Source organism: Chiloscyllium plagiosum, unplaced genomic scaffold (genome assembly GCF_037043375.1).
Source record: "Chiloscyllium plagiosum isolate Xiang-an unplaced genomic scaffold, Cpla_swu_hap1 HiC_scaffold_3, whole genome shotgun sequence".
In the NCBI taxonomy this organism is placed as follows: Eukaryota; Metazoa; Chordata; class Chondrichthyes; order Orectolobiformes; family Hemiscylliidae; genus Chiloscyllium; species Chiloscyllium plagiosum.
The window spans coordinates 137,369,580-137,387,597 of NW_028270141.1; the positions used below are offsets into that span (position 1 = coordinate 137,369,580).

Here is an 18,018-nt window from a genome sequence, read left to right on the forward strand (position 1 = left end):
ATTAAGTACCTCACCCCAGGTAACTCCAAACATAGATAGTCATAGAGATATACAGCACAGAAACCAATCCTTCGGTCCAACTCGTCCAAGCTGACCAGATATTCTATATAATTCTAGTCCCATTTGCCAGCATTTGGCCCACATCCCTCTAAACCCTTCCTATTCATATACTCATCCAGATGTCTTTTAAATATTGTAATTGTCCCAGCCTCCACCACTTCCTCTGGCAGCTCATTCCATACATGCACCACCCTGTGTGTGAAGAAGTTGCCCCTTAGGTCCCTTTTAAATCTTTCCCCTCTCACCTTAAACTTATGCCCTCTAGTTTTGGACTCTCCCACCCTGGGGAGAAGATCTTCCCTGTTTACTCTATCCATGCCCCTCATGATTTTATAGATCTCTATAACATCACCCCTCAGCCTCTGATGCTTCAGGGCAAACTGCCTCAGCCTATTTAGCCTCTCCCTACCAGGGAAACCCTCCAATCCTGGCAACATCATCGTAAATTTTTTATCAACCCTTTCAAGACTTACAACATCTTTGCTATAGGAAAGAGACCAGAATTGCATGTTCTACTCCAAAGTGGTCAAACTAACATCCTGTCCACAATATGACCTCCAACTCCTATACTCAATGCACTGACCAATAAAGGCTAGCATACCAAATGCCTATTTACCTGCCTGCGACTCCCACTTTGAAGGAACTGTGAACCTGCACTCCAAGGTCTATTTGTTTTTACTCAGTGTGACTCATTGATGCAAACCAAGGGGCCTGAGTTTAATCGGTTGAAAAGTAATGAAAATACCTACAATGTCTCACTGCCTGGGGGGGGGGGGGGGGGGGGGAGTCTGCTCTGGGTGCAATGGATTTGAGATGCCCGTCAGTCAAATAACATGTTACTGTTTATTGACCACATTCATGTGCCAAACCTAGTTGGCAGAAGAACAAAGGGGGAATTTCATCCTAAAAATCTCTTGGCCAAGATTATACAGATTCTGGATTAGTGGTGCTGGAAGAGCACAGCAATTCAGGCAGCATCCGAGGACAGGCAAAATCGACGTTTCGGGCAAAAGCCCTTCATCAGGAAAGCCTGCTCTTCCATGTATCATAGCATTCTACCTGCTGTTCACCCAATGTTTTACATGTCTTTTTTTGCAACTAGTAGCAAAGAAAGTTATCAATTGCTTTTGGATGTTCTTCAAGAAATTGGATAATTAACTAATCAATATTAAAAATGATATGTTTCAATATGATGGTCCATGTTTAAGGTACACATATTTCTTCATGTGAGAGACATGTTTGATACAGATCATTCTTCAAAGATTTGTCCAGTTCCTTGGTTCTCATGCCTGACTTGTAAATCTGAATCTTAAGTGAACTGTCTTGGCAAACAAATAATGATGTGAAAAATGTTAAGTCAGAAGCAAGCAAATGTAATATCCTCCCAGATATTTGGGATAGTTCAGCTGTTGTCTGAGCACTGTAGTATTGGCCAACTTCCGTTATTTTCCAAATTTAATAATATATCACCTAATTAGTTAATTCAGTTTAGACTTCGATCAAAGCTGCAGAACACGTTTCTGGCTCCCATGTAAACTGCAGAAGGAGCTTTCCTTCTTCAAATCCATGATTAAACCATGAACTGGAGTCTCTGCTCCCGAGAGAAATATGTTTTTGTGCTGATGAAATCTGGTAGTAAGAGATGTGAGGAACACGAGACGTTCATCTGGCGTGTTTCCTACTACAGTTCCATTGTTCTGTGGAAAGTGCTGAGCGCAGCCTTTTCACAACTGGCAGCAGCTCCGTCTGCGTCACAACTTCCCCAGTGTCAACAATGCGGCCCCTACAGTCACTGGGCAGCACCGCTCTGTCTGTGCTCCAATCCCCAGCACCACTCTGTCTTTGCTGCAATCACCAGCACCGCTCTATTCCTGCTCCAATCCCCAGCACCGAGTCCTCACAGTCACTGGGCAGCACCGCTCTGTCTGTGCTCCAATCCGCAGCACCGAGTCCTCACAGTCACTGGGCAGCACCGCTCTGTCTGTGCTCCAATCCCCAGCACCACTCTGTCTTTGCTGCAATCACCAGCACCGCTCTATTCCTGCTGCAATCCCCAGCACCGAGTCCTCACAGTCACTGGGCAGCACCGCTCTGTCTGTGCTCCAATCCCCAGCACCTAGTCCTCATAGTCACTGGGCAGCACCGCTGTGTCCCTGCTCCAATCCCCAGCACCTAGTCCTCACAGCACCGAGTCCTCACAGCACCGCTCTGTCCCTGCTCCAATCCCCAGCACCATGTCCTCAGTCACTGGGCCGCCCCGCTCTGTCCCCGCTCCAATCCCCAGCACCATGTCCTCACAGTCACTGGGCAACACCGCTCTGTCTCTGCTCCAATCCCCAGCACCGAGTCCTCACTGCCCCGTTCTGTGCTCCAAGCCCCAGCACCGAGTCCTCACTGCCCCGCTCTATGTGTGCTCCAATCCCCAGCACCGAGTCCTCACTACCCCAATCCCCAGCACCGAGTCCTCACAGCACCGCTCTGTGTGCGCACCATTCCCCAGCATCTCCATGTCCTCACAGTCACTGAGCAGCACCGCTCTGTCTCTGCTCCAATCCCCAGCACCGAGTCCTCACAGCACCGCACTGTTCCTGCTCCAATCCCCAGCACCGAGTCCTCACAGTCACTGAGCAGCACCGCTCTGTCTCTGCTCCAATCCCCAGCACCGAGTCCTCACAGCACCGCACTGTTCCTGCTCCAATCCCCAGCACCGAGTCCTCACAGCACCGCACTGTTCCTGCTCCAATCCCCAGCACCGAGTCCTCACAGTCACTGAGCAGCACCGCTCTGTCTCTGCTCCAATCCCCAGCACCGAGTCCTCACAGCACCGCACTGTTCCTGCTCCAATCCCCAGCACCGAGTCCTCACAGTCATTGAGCAGCACCGCTCTGTCTCTGCTCCAATCCCCAGCACCGAGTCCTCACACCACCGCACTGTTCCTGCTCCCAAACCCCTGCACTTTATCGTCACAGCACCGCTCTCTATCTCTACTCCCAAACTTCTGCACCTTGTCCTGACAAGATAACGCCTCACCTCAGCTCTTCTCCCCCGTCGGTGAAAAATCTTAATGCTTCCGATTCAAGCCGCTGCTTGTAAATAAAAACAACGTCGCCTTTCCTAAACATTCCTTTTTTGACTGTCAAGAGTAACAAATCTGAACCGTTTGCCACGACGCTGCGTCGATCGCCCCATTCCTAGTAGAGTACTGCATGGAATCATGGGCTGCTGTCAGGTGTGGGTGGGAGGAGGGGGCGACAGAGCAGTACGAAAGACTACAACTCCCACAATTAAGTTCATGTCACACTTCTCCCCTTCGTCTTGACTGCAGTTTACAGATGCCCTCCTGAGAGAACACTAAACACTCTCCACACGTGTACATTGTTTCAGACAGAACTAAACATACAGTAAACATTTCTATATGAGCCCCAAATATACGGCATACTATTTTAATTACGTTAAACGTACAGTATACAGTTCAGAAGAGCATGACATATGCAGCATAGTTTAAAAGAACAGCAGATTATGTAGATATTTGTGTATTATAGACAAGTACGCATAGTTTGAAATGGCATTAGAATAGACAGTATTTTGAGTATTAAATACACAGTGCACACATACAGTTTCAAAGAACATTGGAGCACAGAGACATAGCTTGAGTATTAAATGCGCGGTTTGAAAGAGCATGCTGATGCAGCCACCAGTTAGGGGGTTTAAGAATATTAGGTGCACAGTCACATACACACAGTTTAAGAGTATTATGAGCAGAAGACTAGACCATTCAGTTCCTCAAACCTAGGCCTAACTCCATAACTGAGCCTTTGACTCACCCCTTAATACCAATACTTAAAAAAATGTATCTCAGTTGAAGTTAATAATTGATCTAGCATCCACTGCCATTTGTGCAAGAGTTCTAAACATTTACCATCCTTTGTGTGTGGAAGTGCTTGTAACAACTCTCCTGAATAGTCTAGCCCTAATTCTCGGACGATACCTGGTAGTTCTTGAATCCCCAATCAGTAGCAATATTTATCCTTATCTACTTTGTCTTTTCCTGTTAATATCTTGAAGATGGAATTAGCCCATTCCTTGACCATCTAAATTCTAGAGAAAACAGGCCTGATTAAACAAATTTATCTCAGAAGTCCAAGTGTTATCCTTGTGAACCTTCATTGTTGTCCCTTAAATACACAGTGCCCGCGCGCACGCACACAATCTGAGAGTATTAAATACAGTGCACACACAAAGGATTTGACAATGCAAGTGCCTTCAGACCCGCCAGGGATCTGAGTGTTAAAGGACACACGGTCTGACAGTGAACAGGCGCAAAGTTTCCATGTATTAAGGTGCATACACACATAGTTTAGGAGTATTACGCGCACGGTTTGACAGCGCACGCTGCAGCAGCTTTCCCCTCCCCACCCGAGCGAGGGGTTTGAAGGACGGGCTATGGAATGCAGCCCGAGCCGGCAAGGCTCGGCGCCAACCAATCAGCCGCGGTCGCGTCTCAGAGGCTGGCGACGATTGGATAATGCGCCCGGTGACGTCGGCGTCCTTGTATTGTTTTGTTTACAGTGCGGCGTCGTGTCACATGGGCAGAGCGCGAGGCGGCTCGCAGCAGCAACACGGCCACGGGCTGTATAGACAGAGAGAGAGAGAGAGACTAAAACTTTCACTCTACTAGAGGCTGCAGCCTCACTAGAACTTCTCAAACAGCCGCGACAACGCCCAAAAGTCATAGCCCACCACCTATTCACACATTACTAACCCCTCATCTTCCACAAGAGTCGTAAATAAAACACTGTCCCTAAAGTAGTCTTTCCTAACTTTTAAAAATGTTCAGATGCATATTTTTAAAAGTTCCCCTTTCGCTTCTTCTGATCCGATCATAAAGATGCCCGTGCATATGCCTATTTAAATCCAGACTTTTCATTAGTTGGTCGGAATTTAAAACGGATGATTCGTGAAACAATCCATTGAGAAGTGACAATGCTTCATCCGATTGCAGGCATAAGATATAGGGGCTTTTTTTTGGAAGAAACAAGTTATGAAAGTCTACGCCGAAGTCCAAATGTTGAGCGCCTGGTTGCTCCGAGGGTGGGGGGGGACAACAAAAACAACGTTGAACCAGAAGTTGCTTTATACGATGGTTGTACCTGATTTGTAAGGATGGTACATGACCGAATGGACACAGACAAGGGCCGTGTCTGTCTGTATGCCAAATAACAGTCCTAAACTCCCCAACTTTCGGTCGATCGCCTACGTAAACCACGGCACATGTGGTTTTGTTATTGCTGCCGCGGAGGGAATTTTGCAGCCGCCGGACAATAAATAGACAGAAGACCGCCTCCCCTTCCTCCAAAAGCCGCACTCCACGCCAGTCAAAATATTGCAACCCTACTTCTCAAAGAAAACAAAAGTTCCGCACACCGCGACTAGAGAGGGTGAGGGGTGGGGGGGGTTCAGACCGGGTCCAGGGTTCAGACCTCTGTCACGCATTCTGTTGCCGGCTTACTCGGTCCAAGCCCGCCCGTGTGGTGTATTTTTTTTAAAAATTGACAAGTACATACACGCAAGTCGAACAATAGAAAAAGGCGTTTGTTTCTCCTCCACCGATCTGAAGTAAATAGTGAGGGGGACCTCTTGAAAATAAAAGGGCTCCGGGCTGCTGTCTACTGCAAGTGGCTCACCTGGACGGGCGGCTGCTGCGCTCTCTCGACTTTAGTCGCTCGCCTTTGTTTTGAAGGTGGCGGAACCCTCGCAGATTCTTGAGATCAGTTTCCAGTGGGTGCGGAGAGTGTGTGCGCGACTGTGCCACTGATGGCCCCGGTACTCAGCAATGCTCCAATGAGCCGACTCTCCTCCTCCCTCCCTCCCGCTCTCTCTCTCTCTCTCTCTGACCCCCCCACCCCTCACTCCCCCAGATCTCCGCCCAATGAGGCACCCATAAACACACGCACTCACCACACACACACATACAGTACGTGTGTGGATACATATATATAGAACCCAGCTTGGTCCTGTAGGGGGCAAGTCAGGGCAAGTAGATGGAGACTTTGGGGAAGGGGGGGAGGTGAAAGAGCCGGCTGGGGTAAACAATTGAGAAATATAAACACCCGCCCCGCCTACACAGGCAAATCCAGGAAACGATTGATGCATATGTAATTATGTTTTTTTTTAACAGAGAAGTTTTGTTTTGATTTCAAGGATGATGAGTTCTAAACATTGTATAACATTAAAAAACACAGTGAGACAACGGGTTTCAGTGCGCAGGGAGGTGGCGTAGAGGGATTATTTCAAGAGGTTCCACGGTAGCCGAAACTGAGGGAGTTTTGAAACAACCTTCTGGGACGTATAACTTTAAAACCCCTCTGCAAAGGAATTTCTGGACAAGTGGACAGCTTGTCAACGCTGAGTTCGCTTGGGGTCATTGGGGAAGGAGAACTATGCAGGGAATACAGTTCAATATACATTTGGCGCTGGGAAACGATAATCCCGATGTGAACCCACAAAGTAATCGTCAAGAACCGAGCAAAGGGGTACGGTGGAGTCCGCTCTAATGCTGGTGCGGAAGGGTCAGAGGAGATAGAAAATAAAGGGCTTGATTTGTTTGGGGAGGGGGCGGGGTGGCGTATGGAAAGGGAGGTCAACACATAAAGGCAAATAACTTTATATACAAATAGGTGGAAGGTATAATATGACACTGGGACATGCAACAAGTCGCACTCGGCAGCAAATAGGCAGTTTTGGAAAGGGCTGCAAGGGGACATCATTTAAGTCATTGCGCGGGGAAAATAAGCGCTTCCAAATAAATATGACCGCTCAACATCACTCCGGCCAGTTGAGAATGAAACATTAGATGTTTGTATCTGATTAAGCAGCTATTGTCCCAACTGTCCGAGGGGGGAGCTGCTTTCAACATTTAATTGCCAGCATTACAAATTGAGAGGGATGGGCTAGGAATATGAGTACCCCTAAGCGAAGTCCGGGGGTGTGGGAGGGGGATCAAATTTAATGATTAAAATAAGATTACTGTCATCAGCGGCACTTCGTTTCTCGGATGTCGGTGTGCGCGATCAAAATTTCAAGCGACAAACGAATCGATTCTCTGATGATACCGGGGTCGGTGGCGGCCGGAATACCCGCCTGCTCAGTTTTTCTGCAAATAATGCGCTATTTTTTTCTTCTACTTGCGCGCCGGCGGCTGGAGACACCGATGTGAAAACACTGGCAGGGACAGAAATCTCAGTAATCCAACAAACTAAAACCTCAATGCAAAACAAAAACCCCAAGAAAAAAAAACTTGCTAAATGAATTGCAAGTTTACTGCGGTGCAGTTAGCAATGATGAAAGCGCGATTTGTCACATCTGAACTTATTAAAAAGCAACGTTTTCGGGAGGGTTATTAGTACGTCCATGTCAATACATGGTGTGGCAGACGAATTCGGTTCGATTTATTAAAATTGTAGAGCACATTTGGAGTCTGTCCTTACACGGGCTGGAAGCATTATTCAACAACCACATTGCTTTGGTTATTGTAAGGAAGAATTTGCAGATGAAATAAACGTGAAATTTATTTGTCGTTCGGCATTAACTGGGGATTTAAAGCGCTTGGGACAATATTGTACAAACAGCGGCAAAACCCGAATCAAGAGTTAGCAGTATGGGTCTAATTCGACAACAACCAAGAACAGAGTTGGAAAGTGTGTACCCGCATGTCTTTAGATTATATACACCCCTGAACGATAAGTGAATAAAAACCGCAAGTTTCATTTTCAAATTAGAGATTATTTTAAATAAATCAATTTGCAGCGCTCCGATTACTCTCCCACCCTCCAAACACACACACACACAGACTTTCCCTTCAATTGTACCTCGGTTCCGCGCGAGCCGTGCTCAGGGACTGATGGTGAAGAAGGACAATTTCGGTCTGAAAGAGATAGTAATCAAGTGTGAAAGTAACAAATGTCCACCCACACGAACCAGCAAAGTCAAAACCCGCACGATAACAGAGGCTCCGTGCCAGGGGCTCGAGAACAACAAAACAGAGTTAGAAATCACACAACCCCAAGTTAGAGTCCAACAGGTTTTCTTAAACAAAGTTGAGTGATTTCTAACTTTGTCTACCCCACTCTCCTCCACATAAAAAAAACATACACAGGCACTTTGGAATGAAAACGTGTTTATTTTAGCACTTATTTTTGTTTCCCATTATATCACAAAAATACAATTCCAATAAGAATGGTTTCTGGAAAATAAGGGGTTGCGGAGGTGGAATCAACCGATTTCATGGCATCTTGATTGTTAATAACATGAACATATTACAGTTTATTTTAATGAACACTGATGGTGAGGTGGGTGAGGGATCCTCTGTGTAGAAAAAGGTGGGCTTGGCACAGTGCGGTCCTTTACAGTTTGGCCCGGGCGGAGAGCGTTGCTTTGGCCTGAGGTTGAGTGTAAAATGCCCAAGTGGCCCGGGGGTTGGCGATGCCGGCGATCGGAGCGTGGATGGTGGCGCTGGGGATGTTGAAAGCTGAGAGCACGGTCAAAGCATCTTCCTTCACCGAGCGACACAGTTCAGTTAGCTGGGGGTAGGTGGGTGGGTGGGAGAACAAAACAGAGGGTCACAAGAGAAAGACAAAGGGGGGGGGGGGGAGATTAATCAGGAAAGGAGAAACAAGAGACCCCCCCCTCCCCGAATAAACTCTCTTCGAAACAACTTTCAAAAACAGCAAATAACCTGACCCTGAGAATGATGTTCGTTAGAGACGGAGAACATAAACCATCTGGTATCCCTAAAGGAGCTCATGGTAATGTGGAATTTTCGTTTCGGTTTTGGAGCAGTGGCATTTCTTTAGCGGGCTCATTCCTCGCGTCTGTCTCATTCCCCGGCCTCAAACCCACCCCCCCGAGTGCCATCACCCACTTCCCAGAGCTGAGGGTCACACATCAGCGCCGGGAAAAAAAAACTTACCCGTGATCTCAGCGGCGATTCCCCACCCTCACCTTAAACTAGAGAGCACGGATTATGAGTTTATGATCGTCACCGCGAGGGTGAAGTTCTGAAACACAACTTAATGAACGTGTTAACATAAATATATATGATCAAAGCTACCAGTGAGACCGGCTGCCTCCACTGCTTTATGTTGAGTGTGTTTTATACAAGCGCTGTTTAGTCTTAGAATGATCGTGTGGGTAGGTCCTTTCGAAATGATTCGGATCATGGTTAATCAGCTGTTTAAAATACTCTCCGAATTGGCATCAATGTTCTCGCTGTAACTATCGTTCTCGTTTTTCTTTCACTCCGAAGAGCGAGGTTTGATTTGTTTCTGATCGAACGAGCAGAAACCAGCCCGATTCACCTGGGGTTTAGGACAAAAAACAAAGCGCCGGGACCAGGTACTTTACAATCTCCGAGCGGCGAGATTGTAAATTGTGGGCCGTTGATATTACACATGATTATGAACCGCTCTCGGGTGTCATGCAGCCACAGTCACAGTAATGCAACAAAATACCTTCCAAACATCGGCTAGACAAGCTATTAAAATCGAGCTACACTCGGATACCGCCCTCTAAACCTCGACACACAGTCGGCGTCGGGACTGGTTAAGAAAGTGACACACAACTGCTCAGATGCATTTCAGAAACAAAATAAATCAAATTGCCCACAGATAAATTAAAAATCTCCGAAAGGGAAACTTATTAAAATGTCCTAATACACTGCGCAGAGGGCTTAGATTTCTGGCTAAGATTTCATCTCTTTATTATTCTAAGATTGTGTAGTTTTACAGTGAAAATACATAGAAATCAAACCTTACACCTGCGACTGTCTGTGTCTGTGTAAAACCATTAAATGCTTACAAATTTAATGAGCACATTCTTTTTTTTAAAAAAAGCCAGTTCATTAGGTGGTGCACTTTGTGCCAAAATATGATATAAAATGAAACATTTTAAATATACTTTCTATATTAAAGAAAAAAATCTAAGCTATTTCTATATTTAAAACTAAATCTGATTGAACAATGTTTCATCATTTAAATACAGAACAGTGAAAACACTTCCTGTTATATTATTGATAATGTTGATTTCCCCCAAATTTGCATCAGTACTATAATTTAAAAATCAAACACAAAAGTTCCAAAATTTGAAACCATGGGACAAACTGGTACAGGTGGCTGATATGTGCAAACACTGAGCCCAATACACTGTTTTGTAAATAAAGGTTCTCTGTTAGGAATTGAGAAAACAACAGCTTTAAAAGAACAAAAATCAAAGTCATGACAAAAAAAACCAGAATCCATCACTTTTAAGTGGGCAACACAGAGAGAAAAAGGATGCTTGGACCAGACCTTGTGAGAGAAAAATAGAGGCCACAACTTTAGTTGCAGATTAAATTTCTAAATATTGTAGGATAGGGAAGTATTTAAGAAATACTGCTAAATTCTGTTTGGATGAAGCCGCATATCTTTTTTTTTTGGGGGGGGGGGGGGAAGCTACAGTCATTAAAATTTCTCTGTCTGAATGGGTTAAGAACAGTAAATGGAATTCCTCATCCATATCTGTCTTGTAATAGGTCATCCAATGATTTTGTGCTTCATTTTGTTCTGTGTGAAGGACAGGAACTGTTTACCTGAATAATTGAATAATCCTGTTCCCTTTTTGTTTTGTTAAAGAATGCTTTAGTGAACTTTTGATGTGGAGGAGCTGGTGTTGGACTGGGGTGGACAAAGTTAAAAATCACCAACACCAGGCTAGAGTCCAACAGTTCTATTTGGAAGCACTAACTTTTGGAACTCTGCTCCTTCATCAGGTATAGCTATCTGATGAAGGAGCAGCGTTTACAAAATTGTTAGCTATATTATTTATCATATTCCTATATCAGCTTAAATAATTAATAAATGGCTTTTATTGTTATCCTGGTGTAGTTGTGGTTCATTGGTAAGTTAGACAGTTTCAAGTAGGACATATTAGTGAAGGGCAGCATAAACTGCCAATATCTAACTCGGAGAAAATGTAGCCAAGGTCCCATTTCTGATAATATTCTGTGACTTCTGCTGCAAAGTGTGTGTCTGCTGGCAACTTGATTCTGATAATGCTTCCAGAATGCTCTACCTCAGCACAAATCACTATCCCAGAATTTGGTCATCTTAGCCGTCCAAAAAAAATCAATTTTAAATGTCTTACAATACAGCAAACAGATAATAAACATTATCAATTCTAAGCTGGATACAGATGTCAGGATAAACAGGTAATGAATACTGTAATTTATGGAATGATGCTGTAAAATACATTCAAATTAAAGACAAATTGTCTAATGTTTAAGAAGGATACAGTGGTGCTTAAAACTAACTGTAGTGGGAACTTCAAAGTTGTTACTTTCTAATGAACTGTATATGACAGTTAATATTTAGCAGGAGGATGTGGGACTGGCTGTTAGAATCCTTGCAGTGGTAGGACAGTAAAGATGCCACTATATGCATTACTGAGCCAAATTAGCCAGGAAATGTCATGGGTTTGTGCTGAGTTAGTTCATCTCAAACATACATTACAGTTGGGTAGATTTCCATTTCTAGCTGACATCTAATGTATTTAACGATAACGTTAGAAGTCACACGACACCAGTTTATTGCCCAGCAGGTTTATTTGAATTCATAAGCTTTCAGAGCGCTGCTCCTTCATCAGATGAAGTGACAAAGTCACCTGACAAAGGAACAGCAGTTTGAAAGCCTGTGATTTCAAATAAACCTGTTTGACGATTACCTGCTGTCGTGTGACTTCTGACTTTGTCCACCACAGTTTAACACCAGCACCTCCACATCATTTAAGGATAGTCATGGATTCTGTCCCCCTCCACTTCTAATGTTCAGATAATTCTATTGATGAACACAGTTTTAGCTCACACATGGAGAATGGGAATTTCCATTAGATTGCAGCAGCTTTCCTGCACTCTTGCAACCTTACCCAGCAAGTCAGGACATTAGAATGGAGAAGAAATCAATATCGAACTAAACTGGAAAATATAGCTGCTGGTGGAACCAGTAATTTGAACCAGCAGAGTTGACTCATGTTAGATTGGAGAATACTGCTCTAACTAGGTAAGGTGCATATGTGACACGTTCTAGCTGACAATGGAAACTAAGGGCAGAATCAAGCATGATTGTGATAGCATTCATGGCTTAGGAGGAACAAGTTGATACTCATTAGCTATAACAATTTAATGGGAAAGATACTACAGGGTTTCTTGTGAAATTACATTTTGTTACATTTCATGTTACAGATATTCTGTGACAGCAAATAGGAGAATGTGGATATTTACTACACTTGGAAACTGTACACACATTGGTTTTTCTACCAATAATTCTGCTGTAACTATTGCATTAAACCTGACAACATTGTTATAATGGTCTGCTTCATATGTTGTTACTTCCCAGCACACACATCCAGTCTTGTGCAGCTATTACTGAAATTCATGCAATTCTACCATAAGACCTTCTCAATTTGCAATTTCCATGACGTATTCTGGTTTATTTCAAAACTATTCAGATGATCTGATTATGATTATGATTCTGTGCCATTCTGAAGCTACTCAAGGACATATTCAACATTAGACCCTGTCATACCTTTGAATCATTTACCTTCTTCCAGTTAGTGATTTGAACCTCTTACAGATCATTGAAAGGGGTAAATTGTCCATATCATACAGCAAATATACAATAATTCATAACCATCATCACGTTACTGCAAAACTAAGCCTTTAAACATTATGTGATTTGCAACTTAACAAGCACCAACCAAACATCACAATTCTTATCTGTCAACTTTCTGACATAAGAAAATACAGGTTTGCCATCATCTGAAAATAAAATCATTTGAGCTCAGGTTTCCTGTGTGTGGGAAGCATAGCAAAATCATAGCCTAGTTTGTAAAGCACATTCTCATGATTTCATGAAATGTAGCAGTAGGAAGAAATCCTCTGAAAAGTGGTTCTTCCTGAAATATTAACTTGTCCCTTCTACTCTTATGGGTGATGATAAACTTGGTCTGTATTTTCAACAATTTTTGCTTTTAGCTCAAATTTCCCTTTGTACATGGGGCCATGATATTGATTGGCAATGCCCTAAATTTGCTTTCTCTCAACCTCTCACACAAACTCAAACACTGTCCTTTGATTATGTTTCTAGGAGATTGATGCACACCACTATAGAGAACTGAAATGCACCATTAAAAGCAAGCAAATGCAGTCTCCAGTAAACTTCAAAGGACTCATCCAAAAAGCTAAGGCTGAGTAAGGTCAGAAACCAGTAGAATGGATCTGTTCTTTTACAACAACCTTCTTTGCTTAATATACATTCTTCCGTTAGTTAGTCATTGCTTTTCTCACTTACGGATCAGAGGGCTTTTTCAACTCATAGTTGCTCAGCTTCAAAGGTTCAGTTGTTTTAGCTGCTATATTTTCTATGAGACACATTGACTCATCCGCTTTTCTTGTCTGTGCAATTCCCATGCATTCAAAAGTCACTTCTGGTGCTAATATTGAAAAGTGGAATGAGAGACTGTGCAAAACAATAACAATGTGACTGTGATGGACTGTAGGTGCAGTGAGAAAATTCACACACAGATGTCTATGCTGCATGCTGCTTTGTTGTCTTCCAGTCCTTTGGGAGAAATGTCTTTATCTAATGAGGCCTCAGACACACAGGCCTGCTTGGTCAGTACACTCAACTAGACATCTCTGGAGACAAACTTACACTAATAGGGTTAGAATTAGCAAATTAATAATTACAGAAACGGGGCTCCAGAGGCAGCTTTGTAGATTTTTATTGAGAACACGTCAATTGTGCAGTTAACAGAAAATAATCAAAATGCATGAAATGAGAAAGACATATGGAAATGGAAGATTTATTTTATTAATTGTTGAATGTTGTACTTCATGATCCTGAACAGCAAGCCTTCAGGTTTGATGTAAAGTTTATCTAAGAGAGTACAGACTAAAAGCTTGTGCTGTGACATCTTCAATGTGTTCATCACTTTGAGCAAGTTGGTGAACTTTTTCAAAGATTCTATGAGTTGTCTTTGAGTGAGAATCTTTATGAATAGATTTGCCATGTGACTAGTACAATCCTTATCTTGTAACGATTACAAATTCTATAATACTACAAAGACTACAACAAAAGTACTCACCAACTAAAGGGCATGATTTTTCTGAGGCAAGTCTCCTTCCTCAAAGAATTGGAAAAACTTGTTTTTAGAAAATAAATCAAAACCAGTTGCAATAACTTAAAGAAATGTGAAAAGTATTTGCTATTTGTACTTTATCAGAGATTCAATCTGCTGGTACACTGTACAACCATTGATAAGAATTTCTGATACTTACAGATTATTTTACGGAACAGCATTGGTTTATCCAAAGTAGCAAATTACCTTGAGAAAAACGTGAATGCAAAGGTTGGTGGCAACAAATTGGACATTGGTCAAGTACAATTCTATTGTCTTGTGATGTTTGCTCATTCCGTCACGGTGTCACGATAAAACAAGGAGGTGCATGGTAATTTGTTTAAAATATCAATACTGGAAAGGGGCTTGGAGCTTTATTTAAATCCACAATTATCAGGCTGCTGTTTGTGTAGAGCTTTAATTGGCCAGTGGAATGGATCAAGTACAAAGGAAGTCTCTGGTGATGATTGCAATAGCTATCGAGGAAAGTATTGATCATTCAGGAGGGCAAAAAAAATAAGAAGCTGCATGTTGGTTGGCCTGACATCAAGCATTAGGAAAATGATGGAATCCATCAACAAGGAAGTGCCAGGAGCTTAGAAAATCATCATATAAGGCAGAATCAACACTGATTTTTAGAGGGAAATGAAGTTTGACCAAATAACTACAGTTTTTTCAGAACGTAACTAAACAGGGCAGATAAGAAGAAACCATGGATATGGTTTATTTGAAATTTCAAATGGCCTTTTTTTTTAGATAAACACTCATGGGGCTAATATGGTAAGTATCATGGGCAGAACATTGATTAAAGACAGAATGAAGTAGAAATAAAAGGATAATTTTCAGGTTGACAGTGGGTATCACAAGAATCAGTGTTAGGGTCTCAACTGTTTCCAATTTATAATAGATGAAAGGAGTTTGTTCATGATAAAAAGCTAAGTGAAAAAATAAGAGCTGCTAAAGGATTATTACATTGAGTAGACAAGAGGTGGCAGATGGCGTATCACATGAGAAATAGAAAATCAGAATTATTTTTAAAAGGTGGGAAACTATTAAATGTTGTTCTTCATAGAGATTTGGGAGTTCATGCACATAAAATACAAATCAAATAAGGAGATTCAGTAAATCTTTGCTTTAGGTTATAAAACAGAAATTGCTGGAAATTTTTAGCAGATCTGGCAGCATCTGTGGACAGAATGAAGGAAAGTCACTGGACCTGAAATGCTAACTCTGTTTTGTGTCCACAGAAGTGGCAAATGAAAAGGTTGACCTGTAAGAGGGTCAGCCAAAAGGAGGCAGACAGCGCAAGGGTCAGTGACTAGGAGGGCCAGCCAGCAAGAGGGTTGGCCAGTAGGGGAGAGGTGGGGGTGGAGTGATAAATGGTTCAGCAAATGGCAGTGCTGCATAATGCATTCTCAACATGAAGCAACGTTGATGCAAATCTACAAAGCTAAACTGCAAATAACACTCCCATTAAAAAGATGACATTAACTTAGAATGCCTTAAAACAGGTTAATCTAATGCAAAAAAAACCCCAAACAACTGCTGATGCTGGAAATCAGAAATTGTTGGAAAAACTCAGCAGGTCTGGCAGCATTATGGACAGAAAACAGAGTTAGCATTTCAGGTCCAGTGACTCTTCATTCTCTCCACAGTTGCTGCCAGACCTACTGAGTTTTTCCAATAATTTCTGTTTTTGTTTCTGATTTCCAGCATCAGCAGTTGTTTGGGGGTTTTTTTTGCATTAGATTACCCTGTTTTAAGGTAGTCCAAGTTAATATCATGTTTTTAATGGGAGTGTTACTTGTGGTTTAGCTTTGTAGATTTGCATCAACGTTGTTTCATGCTGAGAATGCATTACGAGGCACTGTTTTGTAATGGCCTCTGCCATTTGCTGAACCATTCATCTCTCCATTCCCACCAACTTTCCAACCCCACTGACCAACCCTCTTGCTGACTGATCTTCCTAGTCACTGGCCCTTCTGCTGTCTGCCTCGTTTTGGCTGACCCTCTTGCAGGTCAACCTTTCCATTCGTCACCTCGCCAGCTGATCCCTGTAACTCAAAGCTGCTCTCCATCTGACTCTCACCGTTATCATCCGATGCCTCATTCATGGCGTGTGCTCAGAAGAGGAAAGGTCAGATTGAGGTGTGGCCAAGAAGAGGGTCAGTGATCAGGAGAATTGGCAAGTGGGAGAATTCATAAGCAGAAGAGTTGACGGAAATCAAGTTTGGCAAGCAGGAGTACTGGCCAGTGGAAGGTTGGAGAGCAGAGAGAGAGAGAGTCAGGGAGCACCAGCAGCACTAAGTCAGAGGGCTGAGACAGAGAAGAGCAGAGGCATGAAGGAGTGGTGAGTGGGAGGTAAGTAGAAACAGCAAACTGTACTTATTTTACTTCTTAAATTCATGTTATTTGGAAGTTACTTCAATTCAAGTATAGTAATTTAGCAATATAAATGTGCAAAGTTTAACGTTTTATTTTTCTTTGGCTTGCAAAACCTCACTTTGCATTGTTTGCAATGAGATAATCATATTTCCTTAACATTGTTCAGTTAACATTGCTTTTTCAGAAGCTAAGCTACAATGTTAAGTGAGGACTTACTGGAGAACATTCAATTAAAATGCCTAATGGCATGTATGTGCTTAGCAGGCTGATGGCCATATGTTATGTTTGACAGCCAAAGGCTTTCAGATATTTACAAGGGCTTAATTGTAAATCTATAATTTAATGAACACCAGTCTCCATCTTTCTCTTCCAGACTTTTGCCCTGTCCAGAACTAAACTCACCACGAGGGAAAATTCCGGTTCATTCTTTTTGTCTTTTATTTTACATCCAATGAACAACTTATAAATTACAAACATTACCCACAGGAGCAGTGCGAAAATAACAAGAAAATCCAAAAAGTGGGGAAATAAGGGAACAAATTCAAAATAGTGTTAAGAGTGGAAGATAATGCACACCAGCCCCTGCAGTAGCCACCTCTCTTTTTCTGAAAACTTCAAGTGGACTGGTGGATACCACATGGTCCCTCTCCAAAGACACCTGGACACAAATGTAGCTACAGAAGAGAGGCAAGCAATTGGGAATAACAAACCCCAAAGAGCATGAAGAAGGTAGCCATCAACAGGTCTATTTTTACATTCAACTTGTTCAGACATGTTATGATACATCTCTGGAGCAGATTGGATCTCAATCTTGGCTTTCTGCTTCAGAGGTAGGGTCACTACCACTGTGCCACAAAAGCTCTAAGAGTTCAGGTGTATTGATTTGATAAACAACTAATAATAACCTAGTTTTTTTAAATACATAAACCACCACCAAATCAGCCATGTTACTAACTAAGGGGACAATTATAAGCAGTACCCACTAGGGGCACTGCAACAAAAACAAAACAAAGGGGGAGGGAATAAGGGAGGGGATTAAATTAAAATAAAGTGGAAGACGGATATCCCAAATCTTATATTTTTACTCAACCTGTTCAGAGATGTTCTTATATACTTCTGAGAAGGTGGGTCTAAACAGCACCACTGATGATAGCCCGCTTCCACTGCACCAGACATTTTCTAATCAGAGATGTTATTTCATTTCTCTAAATGAGGTGGGATTTGAACCTGGGCTACCACCTCACCATATTTTCTAAACAACTGGTTCAGAGATGTTATTGCACACTTCTTTATCATTATCCAATGAGCATGACTTGCTCTAAATCAACTGTGGAACCAGGTTGGTTTACCATTAAAGGGACATGC

The 18,018-nt window shown here is 42.7% G+C and overlaps 2 protein-coding genes and 1 long non-coding RNA gene across 9 annotated transcripts in view; 1 reads left to right on the forward strand and 2 right to left on the reverse strand.

Moving 5' to 3' along the window:
- LOC122548469 (bcl-2-like protein 11) overlaps nucleotides 1–9,902 on the reverse strand; it is a 54,037-nt gene extending 44,135 nt beyond the window's left edge. The window contains exons 1-2 of one of the 5 annotated variants that reach the window (XM_043687182.2): nucleotides 9,029–9,902; nucleotides 7,929–7,984 (exon numbers count right to left, since the gene is read on the reverse strand). The gene's annotated coding sequence lies outside the window, so the exon portion shown is untranslated. The other 4 variants (XM_087983729.1, XM_087983743.1, XM_087983735.1 and 1 more) reach the window with 4 other exon arrangements.
- Nucleotides 1–18,018, forward strand: part of LOC148151355 (uncharacterized) — a 562,305-nt gene that overhangs the window by 473,960 nt on the left and 70,327 nt on the right. The gene's annotated exons all lie outside the window — the stretch shown is intronic.
- acoxl (acyl-CoA oxidase like) overlaps nucleotides 8,226–18,018 on the reverse strand; it is a 397,595-nt gene continuing 387,802 nt past the window's right edge. The window contains exon 19 of the mRNA XM_043687180.2: nucleotides 8,226–8,639. Coding sequence (XP_043543115.1) covers nucleotides 8,463–8,639 — 177 coding nt within the window. The 3' untranslated portion in view covers nucleotides 8,226–8,462. The remainder of the gene's footprint in view (nucleotides 8,640–18,018) is intronic.